At 37.0% G+C, this 26,169-nt stretch overlaps 1 protein-coding gene across 1 annotated transcript; it reads right to left on the reverse strand.

Annotated features, from left to right (window-relative positions):
- Positions 1 to 22,382: 22,382 nt before the first annotated feature.
- On the reverse strand, positions 22,383 to 24,442 carry LOC128134199 (uncharacterized). Its single transcript, XM_052771677.1, has 5 exons — positions 23,739 to 24,442; positions 23,288 to 23,686; positions 23,071 to 23,202; positions 22,813 to 23,017; positions 22,383 to 22,415 (listed from the first exon to the last, which is right to left on the reverse strand). Exons 1-5 carry the CDS (start codon positions 24,440 to 24,442, stop codon positions 22,383 to 22,385), a joined length of 1,473 nt encoding a protein of 490 aa, XP_052627637.1.
- Positions 24,443 to 26,169: the final 1,727 nt, after the last annotated feature.

Genomic DNA, 26,169 nt, shown 5'->3' on the forward strand with positions numbered 1-26,169 from the left:
TATCGAGATTTAGCGAACTATCTCTGTTGTGCCCGGGTATGATCACATCAGAAGGAAAGAAGATCGAACGATTCATCTGGGGACTGACACCTCCCATTCAGGGGAATGTGATAGCTGCAAACCCCGAAACGTTTGACAGTGCGAAGAGATTGGCAAAGAGGCTATATGATCATAACAACAAGAAGGGCGAGAAACCAGTGGAGACTGAGAAGAAGAAGGAGGGTGATGGTAAGAAAGGATGGAACAACAAGAGAAAGGGGCGTCAGGGCCCCAAGACCTCTAAAAAGCAGCAGACAGTGGCAGTTAACGCTGTCACCGCACCAGTTTCAGCCACACCACATGCTCCAGCCTCAGCTGCTTCAAATGCTTCAAGACCTTATTCCGGTAATTTTCCCAAGTGCAACAAGTGCGGTTTCCATCACCAAGGAGAATGTAGGGAGTTCCATTGCACCAGTTGCAACCGAAGGGGACACACTGCAAGGTTCTGCAGGACTTATCCTTCTCAGAACCAGAGTCAGGGAAACAACCAGAACAACAACAACAACCACCGTAATAACAACAACACCAATGCCGGCGGCAACAATACAGGGCCTAGCCACACCTGTTTCGGGTGTGGAAGGGCGGGGCATTTCCGTCGAGATTGCCCTAACAACAACAACTCAGGAAACAGAGAAGCAGGAAGAATGCTGACTATGGGTCAGAGCGATGCAGTTCAGGACCCCGCAGTTGTGACCGGTACGTTTCCCCTAAACCACACTTATGCATGCATCTTATTTGATACCGGAGCGGAGCGAAGTTTCGTAAGCGAGAAGTTTAAACATTTATTAAAACAACAACCCCAGAAGCTAAATGAAACCTATACGGTGGAAATGGCCAATGGGAAAACCGAATCCACTAGGGAGATCTACATCGGATGTACCCTAACCCTCAACCAACACGTTTTTCGAATAAACCTAATGCCAGTATCAATTAGGAGTTTTGATGTGATTATCGGCATGGATTGGTTAAGCCCCCACCATGCTGAGATTATGTGCCACGAGAAGGCCGTTCGCCTTCGTCTCCCGAATCACAAAACCCTAGTAATTTACGGAGACAAACCTAGCACGAATCTTCGTCTTATCTCGTGCATCAAAGCACAAAAGCATCTGCGAAAGAACAATTTGGCATTCTTGGCTCACATAGTGGACAAGACCAAAGAAGAAACTAACATCCAAGATATTTCGGTAGCGTGTGAATTTCCGGACGTGTTTCCTGAAGATCCTCCAGGAGTACCCCCAGAGAGACAGGTTGAGTTCCGAATCGACCTCGTTCCAGGAGCAACTCCTCTCGCTAAATCACCATATCGGTTGGCTCCTGCTGAAATGCAGGAATTGTCCAGCCAACTCAGTGAGCTTCTGGACAAAGGATTTATCTGACCTAGCTACTCGCCATGGGGAGCTCCGGTGCTCTTTGTCAAAAAGAAGGACGGATCTTTCAGAATGTGCATCGATTACAGAGAGTTAAATAAGCTCACTGTTAAAAACCGCTACCCACTCCCGCGAATCGATGATCTATTCGACCAGCTCCAAGGAGCTAGTTATTTTTCTAAAATAGATTTACGGTCCGGATACCACCAACTCAAAGTCCGAGAAGAAGATATTCCTAAAACTGCTTTCCGAACTCGCTACGGACATTATGAATTCGTTGTAATGCCCTTCGGTCTAACAAATGCACCTGCCGCGTTCATGGACCTAATGAATCGAATCTGTCGACCGTTCCTGGACAACTTCGTCATTGTGTTTATCGATGACATCCTCGTCTATTCTTGAAGCAAAGAGGAGCATGGCCAACATCTCCGACAAGTCCTAGAGACGCTACGATCGGAAAAGCTTTACGCCAAACTCTCTAAGTGTGAGTTTTGGCTACGAAGCGTGAATTTTCTAGGTCACGTAGTTAGCCAAGATGGAATTCATGTGGATCCCTCTAAGGTCAAAGCTGTGGAAGGATGGGCAACTCTGACTATGCCCACAGAAATTCGTCAGTTCTTAGGCCTAGCAGGCTACTATAGGAGGTTCATCCAAAACTTCTCTAAGATCGCCAAGCCGCTTACCTTGCTTACGCAAAAGGGCGTGCCATTCAAGTGGACAGACCGACAAAAGATTGCGTTTCGAACCTTGAAGCAAGCTCTCTGTAGCGCCCATGTGCTATCTCTACCCGAAGGAACGTAAGATTTTGTAGTCTACTGTGACGCGTCGAATCAAGGCTTAGGTTGCGTTCTCATGCAACGTGGAAGAGTGATAGCATATGTGTCCCGCCAGCTAAAGACGCACGAAGTGAATTACACAACCCATGACCTAGAACTGGGAGTCGTGGTCTTCGCTCTAAAAATTTGGAGGCACTACCTGTACGGTACAAAGTGCACCATCTTCACGGACCACAAGAGCCTCCAGCACATCTTGAATCAGAAGGAGCTGAACATGAGACAACGAAGATGGGTGGAATTGCTAAACGACTATGAATGCGAGATCAAGTACCATCCAGGCAAGGCCAACGTGGTAGCTGATGCATTAAGTCGGAAGGAGTACTCTAATCGCCGTACGAAAACACACTCGATAACCATTCAATCTCATCTGGACACTCAAATTGCATCAGCCCAGGCAGAGGCTATGAAAGCGGAAAATAGAACTAGCGAGGCATTACGCGGGATGGAGAAGAACCTAGAAGCCAAAGAGAATGGGGTATACTACTTCATGAACCGTATTTGGGTCCCAAAAATCGGAGGATTTAGGGAGACCGTTATGAAGGAGGCTCACAAGACACGATACTCCATTCATCCCGGTTTGGACAAGATGTACTTGGACATTAAACAACACTATTGGTGGCCTAACATGAAGGCGAAAATCGCGACCTATGTTAGTAAGTGCCTTACGTGCGCCAAAGTAAAGGTGGAGTACCAGAAACCTTCCGGATTGTTACAGCAACCGGCAATCCCTGAGTGGAAATGGGAGGGGATTTCTATGGATTTCGTGACCAAGCTGCCCAAGACGTCGGACGGACTGGACACCATATGGGTAATAATCGACCGACTGACGAAATCTGCCCACTTCCTGCCAATCAAAGAATCCTACAAGATGGAGAAACTGACGCGGTTGTACCTACGAGAAATCGTAAGACTCCATGGAGTGCCAAAATCTATCATCTCGGATAGGGATAGTAGGTTCACATCGCGCTTTTGGCAAACACTCCACAAGGCAATGGGAACTCATCTCGATATGAGTACCGCATATCACCCACAAACGGACGGTCAAAGTGAACGAACCATTCAAACGCTTGAAGACATGCTTCGTGCATGTGTGATAGACTTTGGAAAGTCTTGGGATACCCACCTACCGTTGATCGAATTCTCATATAACAATAGTTACCATTCGAGCATCAAGGTGGCTCCTTTCGAAGCACTGTACGGACGTAAATGTAGATCACCGTTATGTTGGGCTGAAGTAGGTGACACCCAACTAGCAAGAACGCATACGCCAGACAGGGCACTAACAGGACCGGAGATCATTCGCGAAACCACAGAAAAGATTGTTCAGATCAGAGCTCGATTGCAAGCATCGCGTGACAGACAAAAGAGCTACGCCGATAAACGGCGAAAACCCTTAGAATTCCAGGTCGGTGATCGAGTACTGTTGAAGGTCTCACCCTGGAAAGGGGTTATACGTTTCGGAAAACGGGGAAAGCTGAACCCGCGATACATTGGACCTTTCGAAATCGTCGCCCGAATAGGCCCAGTAGCATACATACTACAACTACCCGCGGAGCTAAACGGTGTACACCCCGTGTTTCATGTCTCTAATCTGAAAAAGTGCCTATCAGATGAAACCCTTGTCATTCCTCTTGATGAAATCGAAATCAATGAGAATCTCCTGTTCGTCGAAGAACCAATCGAAATCATGGGCAGGGAGGTGAAGCGTACTAAGCAAAGTCGCATCCCGATCGTGAAAGTACGGTGGAACGCAAAGCGTGGGCCAGAATTCACGTGGGAACGCGAAGATCAAATGAAGCAGAAGTACCCTCACCTATTCTAGCATTCTCAAATCTAGCTTTCAAACAGAATTTTGGGACGAAATTCCCTCTAACGGGGGGATGATGTCACAACTGGAAATTTTGTGTCATGTAATCTATACATTCAAGCTAATGTGAATCAAAAACTTAAGAACATGATTGACACCTATGATTATGACTTCAAAAACTTCAACCAAATACATTATACAAGTACTACAAATAGTCATCAAACAATTGGAAACCCTAGAAGTCCTTGTTTAATGTCCATTTTGGACTAGGACTCCCTTATTGGATCCAAGTGGACCAATAAGCTTCCAATTAGACTATCATGGGCTTAGAACCCTAATTGGGCTCTAATTGGACCCACACTAATTTATTTCAACATTTTGGGCCATGGTGGACCTAGAATGAAATGAATTAAAAGCCTTGATACATGAATAACCTAAACTAGTCCAATAAAAATATGAAAATCCTACCACATTCTTTTAGGCTTAAAACATACTCAAGATTAACACTAATATTGGGCTTAGGGGCAAAGGCCCAAATTTTTCCTTTCCTTTCCAAATTCTCGGCCCAAATGCACAAGTCCAAGAGGATGGAAGAGTTGACTTGTTGTGCCACATCATTGTTATCCATAGGAATTCCATGCAAAATATCTCACATACCTCCATGCACATCACTTCAAAATCACTTCTCTTCTCTCCTCTCTCTCACTCTCGGCCGAAACACACACACACACATTCACAAATCTCTCACAAATTCTCTCTAGATCACTCAAGAACACTCCTTCCTCCCCACTCCAAAAATCTCGAAAATTAGGAGCTTTCAAGAGGATCTTGCAAGTTAATCATCATCTTAGGTAAGTTTTTACTTATATCCATGATCTAACTACTTCATTCCATCAAAAACCTCTTCTAAATCTATTCCAACTTGTGATCATGCACCTTAGAAGTCATCAAATTCGAGATCTACCAAGGAAAGGTGCTAAGGCCAAAAATCACTTCATTTTCTTCCATCTTTTCTTCCAAAAACCGAAAGCTTCAAATAAGGTGAGCTTCATACCCCCTATTTTCTGTTTTTATGAGTTTTGTGGGGGGGGGGGGGGGAATACAAGTGAAAGTGTAGATCTATATGTGTTTTGTATGCCTTGTATGATTTCCATGCTTACATGTATGCTTTTGTGTGCTAAAATGTTGGATCTAGCCATAAAACCCCTCAAAAACGAGATATATCTTATGTTAAATGATTTTTGCATCAAATATATTTCTACATACAAAGTGTTTCAAGAAAAATGGCTAAGTGGTTTAGTAACAATTTTCTTTGGGCCAAAAACACAAATTTTGGGCCTAAAATGTGAAAAATACAAAATTAAGGGTCCAAATTGACATATCACGAATTCTGATGGATGAGGTGTGCCAAAACAGTTTCAATAAAATAATTTCTGGAAATTTACTCATTTAGAGGATTAAAAACATAAATTTCAAGCTTAATGGGCTAAAAATGACATTTTCGGCCCAATGAGGCCCATTATGCGAGATTTTCTGTTTTGGAGGGCCAAAACTGCATTTTTCTGTAAAACAGTGGACTATAAGTGTTCCAAATCCTTTTCAAAGGTTTAAAATGCTTTTTAAATTTAAAAAGGACCAAAGTTGCAAAAAATTTACAATTTGGGCAAAAATTGTCAAGTTTCGAAAAAGAAGGGGTATAACCGAGCAAACTGAAATTTCAGGGACTTAAACTGTTTTCATTGAAAAATATGCTGAAAAACCTCAACTTCAATGATTTTTGGTGTTAAAATGTCAAGAAAATTGATTTAAGGACCAAACCGGAAAGTATTTAACCAAAGGGTTGAAAAAGTAAATTTTACAAACAATGAGGGGCTGAAAACAGAAAACTTTCAAGGCAAATTCAATACATGCAATTTGATCAAACAATGGTACTGCGACTGTCGACGAAACACAATACACTACAATACCAAAATCGTTGTGAAACGAATTGGTTCGGTCTCGAACCAATGAAAATCCGAAACTACTAACACGACGACACTACGATTCATACAAATAACGTTTGGGAATTTAATATACATGCGAGTGTGCACAGACGTCTACGCACCATCTTTGGGCCCCAAAAGTGTAAAATCTTGTTTGTTGGGCCTAGCTAGCCCAATGACCTGATCTTAAGGCCCGAAGACATTTTTTTTCTACGAAGTGTTGGGTTTCACCGACTTGGCACAACGTAGAGGGACTTTCAATGGCTTGTATACCACTGGTCCCCAAGGGTCCTTTGGTATTGCTAGTAAAGTCTACATTTTTTTTTGCGAGGCGGGTCGAGGACCCCTCGTACACATTTTATCCCCAACCGGCTAATAGAGTCATCGAGGTCTTCGTGTCCTCTTTCTCTTCGGATGTGGGACGACACGTAGTCAGGGAGGCTGGATAACGTGATTAGTACGGACGACGCCTTCGGGATCGTTAGTATAGCTATAAACTGGGCGTTTGTGTAATGCGGGTTTGTAGTAATTAATCATGCTCAAAAATAATCCAACGTCGCCTGGGAATGAGACTACTATTTTTGCAATGGTTTCAACGCAACTTCATGGAACTCAAAGGATTAGGAAAACATCGGGTTTTCCTAGGGTTTTTCAATACATATCGGATTCGAAATGCATACGATTTTAACGAACAATTTTTTTAAGTATAGAAACAAACAAGCATACCTATGGATCTTCACATCTTTTTGACTATACTATTTTCAGAAAATATCGGATTTTCTGGTGGTTTTCAAAACAATACGAAACATTGGATTTCAAAACACTACTTATGAACTCACCAACATTTCATATGTTGACGTTTTTCAAAATACTTGTATTCTCAGGGAACCAGTGAATCAAAGGAAATCATATTCAGTGATGGCTTGCAGTTTATTTATGTACGAATCGAACAATTTATTTTTGGGAATGTAATATTTGAACAGTGTATTTCATGTAAACGCTACTGGTTGTACTATATTAATGCATGGTGACGAATGTTGTTATGTTTCATATATATTCAATGTTATGGTATTCAATTGAGTCACAACAGCCCCCGGACGTTTCCGCCGTCTCATTCGGGGGTGTGTCAAGAAGTCTATGCAATTTAGCAAAGCTTTGATGAGCATCTTTTAATTCATTAGTTCCAAAATAGAAGTCTATGCAATTTAAGTAAAACTTTGATGAGCATTGTTTGATTCTTGAGTTTCACAATATAAGTCTAGGCAATTTTTCAAAGCTTTGATTAGCATTGTTTCATTCTTGGGTTCCACCTTAGAAGTCTATGCAATTTAGCAAAGCATTGATGAGCATTGTTTAATTCTTGATTTCTACAATAGAAGTCTATGCAATTTAGCGAAGCTTTCATGAGTATTGTTTCATTCTTAGGTTCCACATTAGAAGTCTATGCAATTCAGCAATGCTTTGATTATCAATATTGTTTAATACTTGAGATCCACAATAGAAATCTATGCAATTTAGCAAAGTTTTGATGAGCAACTTTTAATTCTTGAGTTCCAAATTTGAAGTCTATGCAATTTAAGCAAAACTATGATGAGCATTGTTTAATTCTTGAGTTCCACAATATAAGTCTATGCAATTTACCAAAGCTTTGATGAGAATTGTTTCATTCTTGGGTTCTACCTTAGATGTCAATGCAATTTAACAAAGCATTGATGAGTATTGTTTAATTCTTGAGTTCCACAATAGAACTAGTCTTCGTAATTTAGCAAAGCTTTGATGAGCATTGTTTAATTCTTGAGTTCCACAATAGAAGTCTATGCAATTTAAGCAAAGCTTTGATGAGCATTATTTCATTATTTAGTTCCACATTTGCAATTTTACAAAGCTTTGATAACTATTGTTTAATTCTTGAGTTCCACAATAAAAGTCATCTTCGCAATTTAGCAAAGCTTCGAAGAGCATTGTTGATTTCATGAGTTCCACAACAGTAGTCTATACAATATGAGAAAAGCTTTGATGAGCATTGTTTCATTATTGAGTTCCACATTAGAATTCTATGCAATTTAGCAAAGCGTTGATGAGCATTGTTTAATTATTGAGTTCCACAATAAATATAGTCTTCGTAATTTAGCAAAGCTTTGATGAGCATGGTTTAATTCTTGAGTTCCACAGTAGAGGTTTATGGAATTTAGAAAATCTTTGATGAGCATCATTTAATTCTTGAGTTCCACAATAGAGGTCTATGCAATTTAAGCAAAGCTTTGATGAAAAATGTTTGATTCTTGAGTTCCACAATAGAAGTCTATGCAATTTAGCAAAGCTTTGATGAGGATCGTTTCATTATTGGGTTCCACATTGGAAGTCTATGCAATTTAGCAAAGCATTGATGAGCATTGTTTAATTTTTGAGTTCCACAATAGAAGCAGTCTTTGCAATTTAGCAAAGCTTTAATGATCATTGTTTAAGTCTTCGGTTCCACAATAGAAGTGTATGCAATTTAAGCAAAGCTTTGATGAGCATTGTTTCATTCTTGAGTTCCACAATAGAAGTCTATGGAATTTAGCAAAGTTTTTATGATCATTGTTTAATTCTTGAGTTCCATAACAGATGTCGTCTTCGCAATTTAGCAAAGCTTTGAGGAGCATAGTAAAATTCTTGAGTTCCATAATAAAAGTCTATGCAATTCAAGCACTGCTTTGATGAGCATTGTTTATTTCTTGAGTTCCACAATAGAAGTCTATGCAGTTTAAACAAAGCTTTGACGAGCATGTTTCATTCTTGAGTTCCACATTAGAAGTCTATGGAATTTAGCAATAATTTGATGAGCATCGTTTAATTCTTGATTTCCTCAAAATAAGTCTATGCAGTTTAAGCAAAGCTTTGATGAGCATTGTTTGATTCTTGAGTTCCACAATAGAAGTCTATGCAATTTAGCAAAGCTTTCATGAGTATTGTTTCATTCTTGGGTTCCACATTAGATATCTATGCAACTTAGCAATGCTTTGATGAGCATTGTTTAATACTTGATGTGACAACCCGGAATTTCCATTTGTACGAACATTATCTATTCAATAGAAGCTAGTCCAGTTTCAGTGATTTTCATACTTTTTCGAACAAGTTTGTGTACATTAGGGTTTATTCCTAGGTGCTCATTTTTTATGGGCTTTTAGTTTAATGTTTTTATTCAGTGGACGTGGTTATTGGCAAGAACTTATTGAATCCATCGTTTGGGCTCATAATAAATTAAAAGTTGCTCCTGCTACCCAGCCGAGACCCTTAAGCATTGTACAAGGACGTGCTGTAGGAGTAACCCATTACCTTCTGGGTGGAATTGCCACAACATGGGCGTTCTTCTTAGCAAGAATTATTGCAGTAGGATAATGGCTAGGAGGATTTGAAAGGCATTATGGCATTAAGATTTCCAAGGTTTAGCCAAGGCTTAGGTCCAACATGCATATATTTTAGATAGATACATACTTATATAGATATAGAAAATTTCAACTAAAAACTCGAAGACTAAACAACTCAAATCCAGGAGAGTGGATGCTCCTGGGTTTGTGAAACTTGAACATTCCAAGTTTCATAATGTTATAGTCCAATATCCGGAATAAAAATATTTTCTGCCAAAATATTTCAAGACTATAAATAGATTTATGAATTTAATTAATTCATTATTCACAATTCCAAATAAAGAAAAGTCATTTTTTCTCTCACGGATCTTTGGGTTTTCATCCCAGATTGTGAGTCTACTTTCCTAGATGTGTTTTATTACTTGTTTTATGCTTTATAACATAGATTACATGTCTAAAACACAAGATCCGGGAGTTTACCGCCCAAGAACGTTCTTGGGGAGTAAACTCCAAAACAAGGCCTAAAAGCTACCTAGTCCCATTTCCTTGTTAGACAACTAGTTAAGGACTTAATGTATAAACATTAGAGGCTAGAAATCAATCAAGAACCACTAGTTATAGGAGTTTATGGCCAAGGATATCTCTTGGACCGTAAACCCCTTTTTAAGGGCTATAAGTGCCCTAAATCACCCCTAAGGCTTAAAGACATTTACCCTCTAATGCTTGTAGCTAATTTGGACACCAAAACACTTCAAAATCATAGAGTTTTAGGAGTTTAGGGCCAAAGATATGCTGTTGGGCCGTAAACCCCTTTTTCAAGGGCAAAGTGTACCCTAAACACCCCTAAGGCTTTAAGACAATTACCCTTTGATACTTAGGACTTGAATGGGGAGTATATTACATAAAAATCATCTCTTAAAGGGAGTTTACGGCCAAGGAACATCACTTGGGCCGTAAACTCCAAGTGAAGGCACAAATGTGTGCCTATTGTCCCCTTTAGCCTTAAGCAAAAACATGGAAGTTTTCCTACATGTGCAAGTGCCTTAAATGAATTAAAACCAACACCCCATAGGAGTTTATGGCCGTAAACTCTAGGGGATATGGTCATTAGGCCGTAAACTCCTCTATGGAGCATTCTAGGGCCTTAAACTACTTCAAGAATTATTCCACAAGTGCTAGGCTTATTCTAGGATTAAAATAGCACCTTAAAACACCAAAAACCACCAAGTGAGGAGTTCACGGCCATAAACTCATGGGTTTACGGCCGTAAACTCCAAAGGTGGGGTTTGTTGGGTGGTAAGCTCTTATACAAGGTCTTTGGAAGCTTCAAACCCTTTTGCCTTGTCCCGTAGCAACTTAGATGCAACCATTAGGACCTTTAACACTTATGCAAAGTGTTTACATGTTCCTAAGTGTTCTAACTTATTTTATTAAGTTATTTATGGCTAATTAGTTATATATATGCTTATTATATGATAACTAGGCTCGTGCGTGTAAACAAGTCTCCGTTTGCCACCTAGCACGGTATCCGATACTACAATCCAATCAGCTCACCACAAGTGAGTTCATACCCCTTTAATCAACCTTTGAAATGCTTTTAAATGTTTTAAATACTTTATGGGGGGAATACAAGTCAAATACTTATAGTTATTGCATCAATCACATGTGATTGCATTAATCACATGTGATTTATAACTAGAAAACCAATGATTTATTCACTGTTCAAACTGTTTATCAAATTGTTTCACTTCAAAATATGTTACAAACTCCTTTACTTATCAAATGCTTTTATTAAACTTTAGTTTATTCCTTATAAAATTGCATGCCCATATATGTATAGATATATAAGTAATGTTTAAAGGGCTTAGGAAGGCCATCCGCCCTATTTCCTTTTTCTCGATTTGGATGTGGTCTGGTGGGATTTCGGGTGACCATCCGAGGGTCGTTTCAATATTAGTTATATATCATATATACATGTATAGACATAAAATTACTTCCATATTCATACTAGAACGAGAAACATTACATATACATGAGCACGTTAACAATTGTGATCCACTGTGTCGGAGCATGCCTTAAATGTCATGGCCCGGGTTGTAGCCAGAATTCTCTTGGAGGGAGAGCGTGGGTTTGTGTATAGATCTATACTGGATTGACTATCCTACACCTTGCTGCTAGCTACAGCCGGACCTGCAGGTCTGCGGGTGCCAAACGTCATTCCGTTATTACGACCATTCATTATGTCGTTGTTACCAGTCGATAGCATGGTGCAATTTATCGCATTATACCTAAATATAAATCCGGTTTAAGGTAGTTAGTACAGCAGTAGTTCCTATTATACAAAACTACAGTACTACAATGATTTACCCATTACATATTTTAGTGATAACCTCACTTAAGCATTAATGTACAAACTATATTTTATTAAATGATAGTTACACTTGGGAAATTACACACTTTTACAACAAATGAGTATACAAAACATTTAAGCCTTGGTAGAAGGTTACTTTAATAGAAAATATAGGTTTTTCTGAGAGATTTAAACTTTTACAAACACTTTCAAACACTTACATACATTTTTACAAACTTATACATTGAGACAGGTTCAAACGTTTTGACAACAAACATTGACACTAAAATACTTATGAACTCACCAGCTTAATGCTGATAAACTCTTTTAAAATAACTTGTATTCTCAGGTCATCAGTAGACAGGTACCGAGGCCAGCTTTTGAGAAGATGGAGCGTATTCAAGACTCATCTTATTATTTTGACTTACATTATTTTGGTGTCTATAACTGTACAGAACACGTTTGTATTAAAATTATATATTTAATGCAATGGATGATATTGTTTGCTTATTTACGTTTACTGTGTTGTGATACTATACATGACGTCCTCCGCCCCAGAACGTTTCCGTTGTTCTTGGTTTTGGGGTGTGACACTTGAGATCCACAATAGAAATCTATGCAATTTAGCAAAGCTTTGATTATCATCTTTTAATTCTTGAGTTCCAAAATAGAAGTCTATACAATTCAAGCAATGCTTTGACGAGCATTGTTTATTTCTTGAGTTCCACATTAAAAGTCTATGCAATTTATCAAAGCTTTGATGAGCATTGTTTAATTCTTGAGTTCCACAATCGAAGTAGTCTTCGCATTGTAGCAAAGCTTTGATGAGCATTTGTTCTTGACTTCTACAGTAGAAGTCTATGCAGTTTAAGCAAAGCATTGACGAGCATTGTTTCATTCTTGAGTTCCACATTAGAAGTCTGTGCAATTTAGCAAAGCTTTGATGAGCATCGTTTAATTCTTGATTTCCACAATAGAAGTCTATGCATTTTAAGAAAAACTTTGATGAGCATTGTTTGATTCTTGAGTTCCACAATAGAATTCTATGCAATTTAGCAAAGTTTTCATGAGCATTGTTTCATTTTTGGGTTCCACATTAGAAGTCTATGCAATTTAGCAAAGCTTTGATGAGCATCTTTTAATTCATTAGTTCCAAAATAGAAGTCTATGCAATTTAAGTAAAACTTTGATGAGCATTGATTGATTCTTGAGTTTCACAATATAAGTCTAGGCAATTTTTCAAAGCTTTGATTAGCATTGTTTCATTCTTGGGTTCCACCTTAGAAGTCTATGCAATTAAGCAGCACATTGATGAGCATTGTTTAATTCTTGAGTTCCACAATAGAAGTCTATGCAATTTAGCGAAGCTTTCATGAGTATTGTTTCATTCTTAGGTTCCACATTAGAAGTCTATGCAATTCAGCAATGCTTTGATTACCATTGTTTAATGCTTGAGATCCACAATAGAAATCTATGCAATTTAGCAAAGCTTTGATGAGCAACTTTTAATTCATGAGTTCCAAATTTGATGTCTATGCAATTTAAGCAAAACTATGATGAGCATTGTTTAATTTTTGAGGTCCCCAATATAAGTCTATGCAATTTACCAAAGCTTTGATGAGCATTGTTTCATTCTTGGGCTCTACCTTAGATGTCTATGCAATTTAGCAAAGCATTGATGAGTATTGTTTAATTCTTGAGTTCCACAATAGAACTAGTCTTCGTAATTTAGCAAAGCTTTGATGAGCATTGTTTAATTCTTGAGTTCCACAATAGAAGTCTATGCAATTTAAGCAAAGCTTTGATGAGCATTATTTCATTATTTAGTTCCACATTTGCAATTTTACAAAGCTTTGATAACTATTGTTTAATTCTTGAGTTCCACAATAAAAGTCGTCTTCGCAATTTAGCAAAGCTTCGAAGAGCATTGTTGATTTCTTGAGTTCCACAACAAAAGTCTATATAATATCAGAAAAGCTTTTATGAGCATTGTTTCATTATTGAGTTCCACATTAGAATTCTATGCAATTTAGCAAAGCGTTGATGAGCATTGTTTAATTATTGAGTTCCATAATAAATATAGTCTTCGCAATTTAGCAAAGCTTTGATGAGCATGGTTTAATTCTTTTTTTTTTTTTGAAAGAGCCAAAGCTCAGCAAACTTTATTAAAAAGAATAAAAGAATACAATCACCAATAATCAATCAAAAACAAATATAACCAGCCTATCCAAAGCCAACTACCAAACCACTTCCTAAGAATAAGAACTAACCACTCACAACCCCAATAATCCCTAAAATCCTTAAAGTTAGCCCTAGGACTTATTGAATGAGGGAAAAAAGGTAACTTCACCCCCTTGCACCTCCAAAAACTCCGAGGACCATAAAAAAAATAGCAAGGGGTAAGGCCCTTAAAAAAACCCTCAGTCCAAAGACTAAACTTTAAGGATAATCCAACAAAGACCAAAAACCTCAACCAACAAATCACAAATAAAAACCAAACGTAATTAAAACTGTTAAACAAATTAACAATGCAATCCCAATTAATCTCCAAGAGCTGACCAACGTCACTTCTGCTGTCCCTTTTCCAATTCATCATCCTCCTCTTGATTTTCTGCATGAAACTCTCATCCTTCTTTTCACTAATGTCCATCTTCTTCCACTGCAAAAGATTCCTGCAAAGAATACAATTTTCTACAAACCAAAAACCAATACCGAGACTCCAGAAATTCAGAATAAGTTTCAGCCTTGACATGGCATCAATCACATGTCTAGGATTTTCAATTTGAATAATCACACAAAGGATCATATCCAAATTAAAAATCCCATTGGTACAAGTCAAATGATTAGAGAGAGAACTCCCCAACCATTGACAATTTCCGTCAATTCCTTTGTAAAACCACTTATTCCAAAATTGCCCCCATCTAAAACCAATACTAATAACAAACTCAAAATAATTTCTCCACTGCCAACCCCAATTAAAAAACACATCAATCATCGACTTCCCAATTCTGATCCAGTAATTCATCTCTTATGTTTGTCTTTTCCATAAATGCCCCACTCCTTATAGATTCTTTCATTAATCAAATTATTATTCTTCCTTAAACCCAACAGCTTTAATCTGATTTCATTCTCAATACAAGCAATTACTCCTTCAGCTGTTAATTTCTTCTTATTAAAAATCCTTGCATTCCTTTCCTTCCATATATGTGCAACACAACTCGCAAGAATACATTTATTAATTAAGTTCTCACCAGCATCCTTGTACCACAGTTTGCAGCATTTCAGAATCAGCTCATTCCAGCTACCCATCACCAAATTAATTCTCATCTTATCACAAAAATGTCTCCAAATACTTTGTGAGAATTCGCAATTAAAGAAAAGATGATCATGTGAATCAGGGATAAGATTACAAAAAGGACAGAGGAGGATTCCTGAAGTTTCCCAAACTCTAACACGATCCTGAGTTTTCAATCTATTCAAGATAGCCATCCATAAAATGAAAGAATTTCTAGGAATGCCTTTACCATACCACACAATTTCCTTCCATGGCACCTTATTCCCAAAATTATTAATATCTCTCCACACTTGATTACACGAAAATTGCTTGCACTTACCCTCCTTATCTCTCCAACCAGCACCATCTCTCATATTAGGATCAATACAAAACATAGGAGCATCCTTTAGACCTGAAAATTTATCAACCCAATTTACAGGCCAACAATAAGTATCATAATCAAGCACATCACTAACCAAAGAAAAGTCATTAAATCCATTGCTAAACCATTCTCTTCTTGGAATAATAGTGCTTAAAATACCTAAAGGATGCCACCAATCATGCCATAAAGAGGTGTTCCTCCCATTTCCCACACAAGCAACAATATGAGGTCTAACAATTTTCCTAATTTCCAAAAATCTCTTCCAGGTCCAGCTCATGCTTTTCTTTTGCATTATATCCCAAAAATTTCTCTTTCCAATGTAATAAGCTTTCACCCATTGCACCCATAAAGAATTTTTATTATTAACAACATTCCACACATGTTTTGCAAGTAACGCATCATTCCATTTCCTTAAATTCTTAATCCCCAATCCTCCATAATCTTTAGGTTTACAAACATCATCCCATTTGACTTTGGCTTTCCCATTAACTTTTTCACCATTAGCCCATAAGAAGCTTCTACACATCTTTTCAATCTCTTTTATAGTTGCAATGGGAATTTTAAAAATTGAAGCCCAATACACATGAATAGAAGTCAACACAGAATTAATGAGCTGCAATCTTCCAGCGAACGATAAAGTTTTGCATTTCCAGTTGAAAATTCTCATTCTAATCTTTTCTAACAACTTCTTGCAATCTCTTTCAAAAAGTTTAGTAACACACATAGGAACACCCAAGTATTTAAAAGGAAATTTCCCAACATCAAAAGGAAGAATTCCCAAAATTATTCTCCTCATATTCGGTTTAACACAACTGAAATAGATCTGGCTTTTTTCCATGCTAACCTTCAGCCCAGAAATATTTTTGAAATCATCAAGAGCTTCCCTTATGATTCTAGCCGAGTTCCCATTACCATAAGAAAAAACCAGAAGATCATCAGCAAAACATAAATGAGAAATGCTAAGCACCTCACACTTATTGTGATATTTAAAATTATGGCTGTCTTCTATTTTCTTACCAAGAATCTTATTGAAAACTTCCATCACTATAGTAAATAAGTAAGGTGACAGAGGATCACCCTGCCTAAGACCCCTCTTTCCTTCAAAATACCCATGGTCTTCACCATTAAAATTGATCATAAACCACGGGGAAGACACACAAGCCATAATCCACTGTATCATAATCGGATGAAATCCAAACCCTTTAAGACTTCTATTAAGAAACTCCCAATCCACTGTATCATATGCTTTTTGAATATCAATTTTTAAGGTACACTTTGGAACTCCCCTCTTGTTATTATATCCCACCATCAATTCCTGCGCAAGAAGAATATTATCCAAGATCGATCTTCCAGGAATGAAAGCAGATTGATTCTTGCAAACAATTTTCCCCAAACAGCTTCTAATTCTATTCACTATAACCTTACTAATACACTTATACAAAGTGTTACAGCAGGCTATAGGTCTAAAATCAGCAACCTTCCTCGGCATATCCACTTTAGGAATTAAAATAACTCTCGTAGCATTTATCCCTTTAAGAAGCTTCCCTGTCCAAAAAAATTCTCTCACTGCTTTGCAAACCTCCGATCCAATAATATTCCAGGCACTCTTGAAAAATTTTGAAGAATATCCATCAGGCCCAGGGGCACGATTGTCATCAATTTCAAACATAGCTGCTTTAATTTCTTCATCAGTCACCACTCTGATCATGTTAGTAGCATCAGTACTGTCTAACCTGTTTTGGAAAAGATCTTCAATTAACTCCGGCATAACAGAATCATCCTTACACCCCAAGAAATTTTTGAAATACGAAACAAATTTATCCTTCAATGCAATTCCACTAACCCATCTTCCATCTTCATCCAAAACCCTCATAATTCTATTTTTATTGCCCCTGCTCTTCACAATACTATGAAAAAACTTAGTATTATTATCGCCTTCCTGAATCCATTTAATTTTAGCTCTTTGGAATAAAAGCTTCTCTTCATCATTACAAGCTTCATTAAATTTGAACAAAAGATCAGCATGTTCATTCCTAATCTTATAATCATAAGGATTACAATCAATCTCCACTTGTTTACTTTCCAGTTTTTTCCTTAGCTCATGTATTCGCTTCCCATATCCTCTGTAGCTGTTACAAAGATCCTTACAATGTTTTTTAAGAATCTTCAATTTCTGACAAACCTTAAACATATAAAACCCTTCTATGTTTTCATCCCAAACTTCCTTGACCATAGGTAAAAATTCTTCCTTCTCAGTAATAAAATTAGCGAATCTGAAAGAAGGTCGCCATCTCATTTTTCTTAATGGTATATTAAGAACAGCCGGACAGTGATCAGAAATTCGATAGGGTTTGAATATAGCATGAGCCAAAGGATAATCCGAAACAAATTTCAAATTAGTCATCACTCTATCCAGTTTCTTCAGGAGTCCCATACTTCCAGCAGGAGTTTTGTTCCAAGTAAATTGAAAACCAGTCGAATTCAGGTCCTCAATTTCTAAACAGTTAATACATTCAATAAAGTCTTCAACACCTTTAGGAAAACTAGAACATCCTTCAGAATATTCCGAATGTTTTAAAGCAACATTGAAATCTCCTAATAATCCCCAAGCATCCTCTTTAACCACCAGTTTATGTTTCTTCAAATTCTCCCATAGATCTCTTCTATCCAGATAATTGGAAGCAGCGTAAATAAAAGACAAATACATGCTATAACTAGATTCACAGAATCTAATATAACAGTGAATAACTTGTCTAGATTGAGAAATCACCATCACATCCACAATTCTAGGATTCCATCCAACTATGATCCTAGTTCCAGCCTCACAACAACTATTATTAGAAACCCAATCCCATTGTCCAAAAGTCTTAGCACAAATACTCTTGAGATTTAAGATTTTGACATGAGTTTCAACCACAGCACATATCCCCAGATTATTATCCTTAATAACATCAATAACCTCCTGTTGCTTAACAGGTTTATTCAGCCCTCTAATATTCCAAACACCAATCGACATCATTGGGAAATAATAAAATTTTTGGCATTTACCTCCTCAAACGCCTGAGATCTCCCCTTCTTACTGCTATTATTATCCGACTCCAACTTATCTTTATTCACTTTATTGCTTTCATTTCCATTCTTCTTTTCCTCTCCCTTGATTGAAGAAATCAATTTGTTATTCTTGTTTTTATTAGAAACCAATCCAGCATCACCACTATCAACAATTTGATTAGCAACTGCCTTCACAATCTTATCATCCTCTTCCATTTTATCCAAAACTTCCTCTTCAATCTCTCCCAAGATTTCAAAACTATTTTTATTACTTAATCCCTCCCCTATTATATTCTCACTACTAAGACTAAAATTCCCCATCTCTGCCTTATTATCCTTTTTAACTACTGCCTCCTGCTTATTATTTTCCTTCAACCCCCGACTACCTATATCATCCTGCCCATTAACAAACTTTTCGAAATTTCTGTTCTTTTCTAAATTCCAGTGACTTACTCCTTTATTACTCCAATTCCAATTTTGCCCTTTACCATTTCCACCTTTGTTCCCATTATTGCCTTTATAGAAAATACCCCTTCTCCAATTCCCATTCTTCCCATTATTCTTCATCTTATTCAATTGATTATAGCCCTCTTGAGATTTGCTAGTGCCTTCACCATCATTGTTACCCATTACCTTTTTATATTTAACTTCTGTGAAACCATCCCCATTAACAACTTCCTTCCCTTTATTATTCTTTAAATTTCTCACTTCTCCATTATTATCCTCCTTCACACCATTCATAGCAGCAGCACAAACTTTATCAACATGCCCATAGACTTTACAATGATTACATCTTGAAGGAATCCATGCATATTCAACATCAAAACTTTGAATCACAGCAGAATTTGAGACAAAATCCCAAGTAGCTATATCAATCTTCTTTCTCCATTCCTTCCCAGCTGCCATTTCAACAAGAATTCTAGCATAAGCATTCCTTCCTTTATGTTCCAAACACATATCCTCAGTAAAAGAATCAAAAGCCAAAGGAATACCTATCTTACTAGCAATTCTACATAAGTTTTCACCACTCCAAACTTCCAAGGGCAAATCAAAAATTTTAATCCAGACAGGAATTTTATCATGCTTGTTCTTAGTTAATGTCAAACCAGGCCTCCAACGTTGAAGAAATAAAGGCATATTATTAAACATTAACCAAGGACTACCCTCCAAAATAGATAACATCCCCTTTTCATCACTGAATTTAAAGAAGAAAAATCCTTTGCTATTCATGAAAACCTCTTCCAAACCCACATTCTTCCACAATCTTCTAACTTCTTTCTGAATTACAGGAAACGCCAACTTCTTATCAATCATATAACCATAAAGAGTATTAGAAAAAGGAATACTTGCATTCTTTAGATTCTCTATTGGAATTATAACAGGACCATCCTCTTCCCCTTTCTCCCCTGGAATGAATCTAACATCAATCTTACCCTTATGTCTTTTACCCTTTAACACACCAGCATAAGAGTTCATCACATTCCCCTGCAATTCTCCTTCCTCCTTATTGCTAATCTTAGCATTACCCAAAATAGAAGGAAGTAAATTAATACTGTTAATAACAGTACCAGATTTCACATTGCAGCTAGTATCCATATTACTCATAGCATTAACCTCTTCTTCTATTTCAATTTCCTCATCCCCACTAGTATCTTCCTCACTTGAAACATTATCCCCTTCCTCATCAGAGTTCTCATCTTCATCAGAATTACCTTCTATCTCCTTGTCTTCCTTTTCTAAATTTAACATATCAACATCCATTTTCTGATTCTTCTCACTATCTAAAACTTTCCCCATAGTCTTTTCAACTCCCTTTCCCACCTGACCTTCTTCCTTCAATTCACTCAGAAATTGAAATCCAACTCCTGGAATGAAATCTTCATTATTATTTGCCCTTTTCTCCCCATCAGTTATAATCTTCACAACTTCATTATCTTCCTTATTAGAGTTTTTCTGAATTTTATCATCCTTCACCGATATGGTAGGGTTCACATTAACCATTTCACTAGTAACATTCTTCAATTCAGAGTTTGGACTCAAAACTTCATTACTCATCATCAACCCATCCCAATTCCTCATCAAATTAGCAGTATTACCAGATGGAATAGAAACAACATGAGAACTAACCTTTTTAGAATCACTAGTCAACCCTTTCTTCAATTCCTTCTCCTTTCCTTCAGATCCAGTAATAGAAATGTTAGAATCCGATTCCCAAACTGAGACAGATTCCGATTCTTCTCTCGTTTCCTCCTCTGAACCATCTTCATTGAATAACTCTTCCGAATCCATCATAGCTAATTTATCCACCTTCTTCCTAGCTCTGTTCTTAATCCTGAAAGATTTCCCCTCCATTTTCCATCCAGCTTTGCTAATCCCTGATACAACAGCTCCAGTCACACTTGGTTTGTGCCGAGCTTTATAGATCGTGGCAGATGATTGTTCAATGACCCCAGGAGGAACAAGATCATTCACCTCCATTTCAGTTTTTGAATAACGAACTGCAGCACTTTTATCCGGAGGTTTAACTTTCACGTCCTTCAATCTATCCGATTTGGAAGATGCTCCCATTAATTCAACGGAATTAAGGAAGATATTGCTTCACCGATTAAAAGAAGATCGTCGGAAAAGCAGCGCCGATGAATCTAAGCTAGATCGCACCACCGTCAGAAAGAATCAGGATAAGAGAGAGAAAGTAGAGAGAGAAAGCGAAAATAGCATTGCATTGTTTAGCATGGTTTAATTCTTGAGTTCCACAGTAGAGGTTTATGGAATTTAACAAATCTTTGATGAGCATCATTTAATTCTTGAGTTCCACAATAGAGGTCTATGCAATTTAAGCAAAGCTTTGATGAAAAATGTTTGATTCTTGAGTTCCACAATAGAAGTCTATGCAATTTAGCAAAGCTTTGATGAGGATCGTTTCATTATTGGGTTCCACATTGGAAGTCTATGCAATTGAGCAAAGCATTGATGAGCATTGTTTAATTTTTGAGTTCCACAATAGAAGCAGTCTTTGCAATTTAGCAAAGCTTTAATGATCATTGTTTAATTCTTCAGTTCCACAATAGAAGTGTAGGCAATTTAAGCAAAGCTTTGATGAGCATTGTTTCATTCTTGAGCTCCACAATAGAAGTCTATGGAATTTTGCAAAGTTTTTATGATCATTGTTTAATTCTTGAGTTCCATAACAGATGTCGTCTTCGCAATTTAGCAAAGCTTTGAGGAGCATAGTAAAATTCTTGAGTTCCATAATAAAAGTCTATACAATTCAAGCAATGCTTTGATGAGCATTGTTTATTTCTTGAGTTCCACAATAGAAGTAGTCTTCGCAATTTAGTAAAGCTTTGATGAGCATTTATTCTTGACTTCCACAATAGAAGTCTATGCAGTTTAAGCAAAGCTTTGAAGAGCATGTTTCATTCTTTTTTTTTTTTTTTGAATGAGCCAAAGCTCAACAAACTTTATTAAAAAGATTAAAAGAATTCAAGCACCAAAAATTCAATCAAAATACAAATATAACCAACCTATCCATAACCAACTACCAAACCACTTCCTATTAATAAGAAATAACCACTCACAAACCCAAAAAACCCTAAAATCCTTAAAGGTAGCCCAAAGACTTATTAAAAGAGGGAAAAAGAAAGGTAACTTCACCCCCTTGCACCAACCAAAACCCCAATTAATAAAAAATCCAAAGCAAGGGGTAAGGCCCTTAAAAAACCCTCAGTCCATAAGTTATACTTTAAGAACAAACCCCTCAAACCCATAACCCACATAACACAAAACACAAGGTAAACCCAATAAAAGATTACACAAATAAACATCACAAAATAGAAATAACAAAAAAAAACCCCTCAAAACAACTTTTCCCAAATCTCCTATCACAATCCTTTTCCTCCACCTTCTTAAAAGTCTTTATCAGGGAATCCACTATCTCTTTATAGCTATTGCCCACCACCATCCATTGCCTCACCTTTCTGCACCACAAACACAAAATGAAACACAAGAAAATAACACCAAAACACCAGTGAATCAGATTAAGTTTCATACTAGACATGGCATCAATCACATGTCTAGGATTCTCTATTTGGGTAATCTCAATTAAGATCATATCCAAACAGAAAATCCCATAGGTACAAGTCACATGATTTGAGAGTAAACTCTCCAACTAGTAACATATTCCGTCAATTCCTTTGTTCAAGTATTTATTCCCAAAATACCCCCACCATATTCCATTAATAACATCTTCCTTATTAATCTGCCACCACTGCCAAACCCAAAACCAAAACCAACCACACACCAAATTAATAAACTAGAAAATGACCTCCATTATTTAACATTCTCAATTCCCGAAATACCCCAGATCAAATAAACCTTATTATTGATCAATTTAGCTCTTTTCCTTAACCCCATCAGCTTCAAACGAATCTCATTCTCAATACTAGCTATAACCCCCTCAACCGAAATTCTTCTAGAGCCAAAAAGTCTAGAGTTTCTCTCCCTCCAAATATGAGAAACACAGCTAGCAATCATACATTTGATGATCAAATTCTCACCAGTCTTCAAATTAAGCATTTTGCTTCACATTAAAATCAGATCATTACATTCTACCGTCTTCAAATTAAAACCCACCTTAATGCAGAAATACCTCCAAATTCTAGAGGTATAATCGCAATTAAAGAATAAATGATTATGAGAATCAAGCACAATTTCACAGAATGGACACAACAATTTACCAGCCACTTCCCAACCTCTAACCCTATCCTGAGTTTTTAATCTATTCAGGACAGCCATCCACAATATAAAGGAATTGCGAGGAATGCAATTATTGTACCAAACAATATCATACCAAGGAACAATGTCTCCAAAGTTATTTAAATCACTCCACACCTGTTTACATGAGAATTTTCTGCATATACCTTTCTTATCCCTCCATCCAACAACATCATTCATATTAGAATCAATACAAAACATGGGAGCTTCAGTCAATCCAGGGAACTTATTAACCCATTCAACCGGCCATGAATAAGTATCAAAATCAAGAACATCACAGACTAAAGATGAATCACTAAGACCATTACTAACCCAATCTCTTCTAGGAATAATAGTACAAAGAATACCAATTGGATGCCACCAATCATGCCATAAAGCAGTGTTCCTTCCATTTCCCACACACGAAACAACATGAGGCCTAACAGTTTTCCTTATTTCCAAAAACCTCTTCCATGTCCAACTCTTACTTTTTTTTCTGCAAAATATCCGAAAAATTCCTTCTTCCTATATAATTGATTCTCACCCACTGCACCCATAAGGAATTTTTGTTATTGATCACATTCCAAACATGTTTAGCAAGCAAAGCATCATTCCATCTCCTTAAATTCTTGATTCCCAGCCCACCATACTCCTTAGGCTTGCAGATATCTTGCCACTTTACTTTAGCTTTCCCTTTGACTATCTCACCATTAGCCCATAAAAAACTTCTGCACATCTTTTCAATCTCATTAATAGTAGCAATTGGAATTTTAAAAATCGATGCCCAATAAACATGAATAGAAGTTAAGACCGAGTTAATGAGTTGCAACCTGCCAGCAAACGATAAGGTCTTACATTTCCAGTTGAAAATTCTCATCTTAATCTTTTCAATCAAGTTTTTATAATCTCTATCAAACAACTTAGTAACACACATAGGAACCCCCAAATATTTAAACGGAAATCTCCCAACATCAAAAGGAAGAATACCCAAAATAATCCTTCTCATATTAGGCTTAACACAACTGAAATAAATCTGACTTTTTTCCATACTCACCTTCAGCCCTGAAACCTTTTTGAATTCATCAAGAGCATCCCTTATAATTCTGACCGAATTCCCATTACCATAAGAGAAAACCAACAGATCATCAGCAAAGCATAAATGGGAGATATTGAGGGCCAAACACTTACTATGGAACTTAAAATTCAGAGAATCTTCAATAAGCTTACCCATAATAATATTGAACACCTCCATAACTATAGTAAATAGGTAAGGAGATAAAGGATCTCCCTGCCTAAGCCCTCGCTTTCCTTCAAAATACCCATGATCTTAACCATTAAAATTAAGCATGAACCACGGGGAAGAAACACAAGCCATAATCCATTTAACCATGACTGAATGGAACCCAAATCCCTGCAAAATTCTATTAAGAAAACTCCAATCCACCTTATCATAAGCCTTTTGTATATCAATCTTTATCGTACATTTAGGGGATCCTCTCTTTTTTTTGTACCCCACCATCAGCTCCTGAGCAAGGAGAATATTGTCCAATATAGATCTATCAGGAATAAAAGTTGACTGATTATTGCTAACAATATCGCCCAAACAATTTCTAATCCTGTTCACTATAATCTTACTGATACACTTATAAAAAGTATTACAGCAAGCTATAGGTCTAAAATCAGAAACTTTCCTCGGAACCTCCACTTTAGGTACTAGAACTATTCTCGTAGCATTGATCCCCTTCAACAATTTACCAGTCCAAAAGAATTCTCTCACATCCTTACATACCTCTGGACCAACAATGCTCCAAGTACTTTTAAAATTTTTTGAAGAATACCCACCAGGGCCAGGGACACGATTGTCATCTATATCAAACATCGCCATTTTAATTTCTTCATCAGAAACCACTCTAATCATATTAACAGCCACCCTCCTATCAAATTTTTTAGTAAAAAATTATCACTTAATCCCGACAAATCAGTATCTTCCTTATAACCCAAGAACTTATTAAAATGAGAAACAAACGTATCTTTCATAGCCTTCCCACTCACCCATCGGCCATCTTCATTCAGAACCATCTGAATACGATTACTATTACCCCAGCTTTTAACAATTCTATGAAAGAATTTAGAAGTATTGTCCCCATCCTATAATCATTTGATTTTAGCACGCTAAGCAAGAAGTTTTTCTTCATCATTACAAGCAACATTAAAATCTAAGAGAATATTAGCATACTCTTCCCTAATCTTGCAATCAAAAGGATTACTGTCAACTTCTTGTTGTTTACATTCCAACTCCTTTCTTAACTTCTGAATTCTTTTCCCAGCACCCCAATGTTTATTACACAGCTCCCTGCAATGTTTCTTGAGAATCTTCAACTTTTGAGTCACTTTAAACATAAAAAAAACCATCAATATTATTATCCCAAACCTCCTTAACCAAAGGAAGAAACTCCTCCTTCTCAGAAATAAAATTAGCAAATCTAAAAGAAGGCTTCCACTTCACTTTATCACCAGGAAAATTTAAAATAGCAGCGCAATGATCCGAATTTCTAAATGGCTTAAAAACAGCATGGGCAAGAGGATGGTCCGAAATAAATTTTAAATTGACCATAACTCTATCGAGCTTCTTCAAAAGCCCCATATTCCCAGCAGGAGTTTTGTTCCACGTAAACTGAAACCCATAAGACTTCAAGTCCTCCACTTCAATAAAACTTAAACAATCAACAAAATCTTCAACTCCTTTAGGAGTTCTAGAACAGCCTTCAGAATATTCCGATGGTTTTATAGCAACATTAAAATCACCTAATAAACCCCAAGCTTCCTTCCTAACAATCAAGCTATTTTTCTTCAAATTATCCCAAAGCAATCTTCTTTCAATGTAATTTGAAGTAGCATATATAAAAGATAAATACATGCCAACATCAAAATTACAAACTTTAACATAACAATGGATAACCTGTTTGGATTGAGAAAGCA

This window comes from Lactuca sativa, chromosome 5, assembly GCF_002870075.4.
Source record: "Lactuca sativa cultivar Salinas chromosome 5, Lsat_Salinas_v11, whole genome shotgun sequence".
In the NCBI taxonomy this organism is placed as follows: domain Eukaryota; kingdom Viridiplantae; phylum Streptophyta; class Magnoliopsida; order Asterales; family Asteraceae; genus Lactuca; species Lactuca sativa.

What these genes read in the sequence shown, in the direction of transcription:
- LOC128134199 (XM_052771677.1), bottom strand. Translation starts at nt 24,442, where the DNA reads ATGGAGGTGTTCAATATTATTATGGGTAAGCTTATTGAAGATTCTCTG. An exon ending in TTTGGAGACATTGTTCCTTG is followed by an intron (nt 23,203 to 23,287) that starts GTATGATATTGT and finishes TTAAAAACTCAG; the next exon opens with GATAGGGTTAGAGGTTGGGA. An exon ending in GGAGGTATTTCTGCATTAAG is followed by an intron (nt 23,018 to 23,070) that starts GTGGGTTTTAAT and finishes TTTAATGTGAAG; the next exon opens with CAAAATGCTTAATTTGAAGA.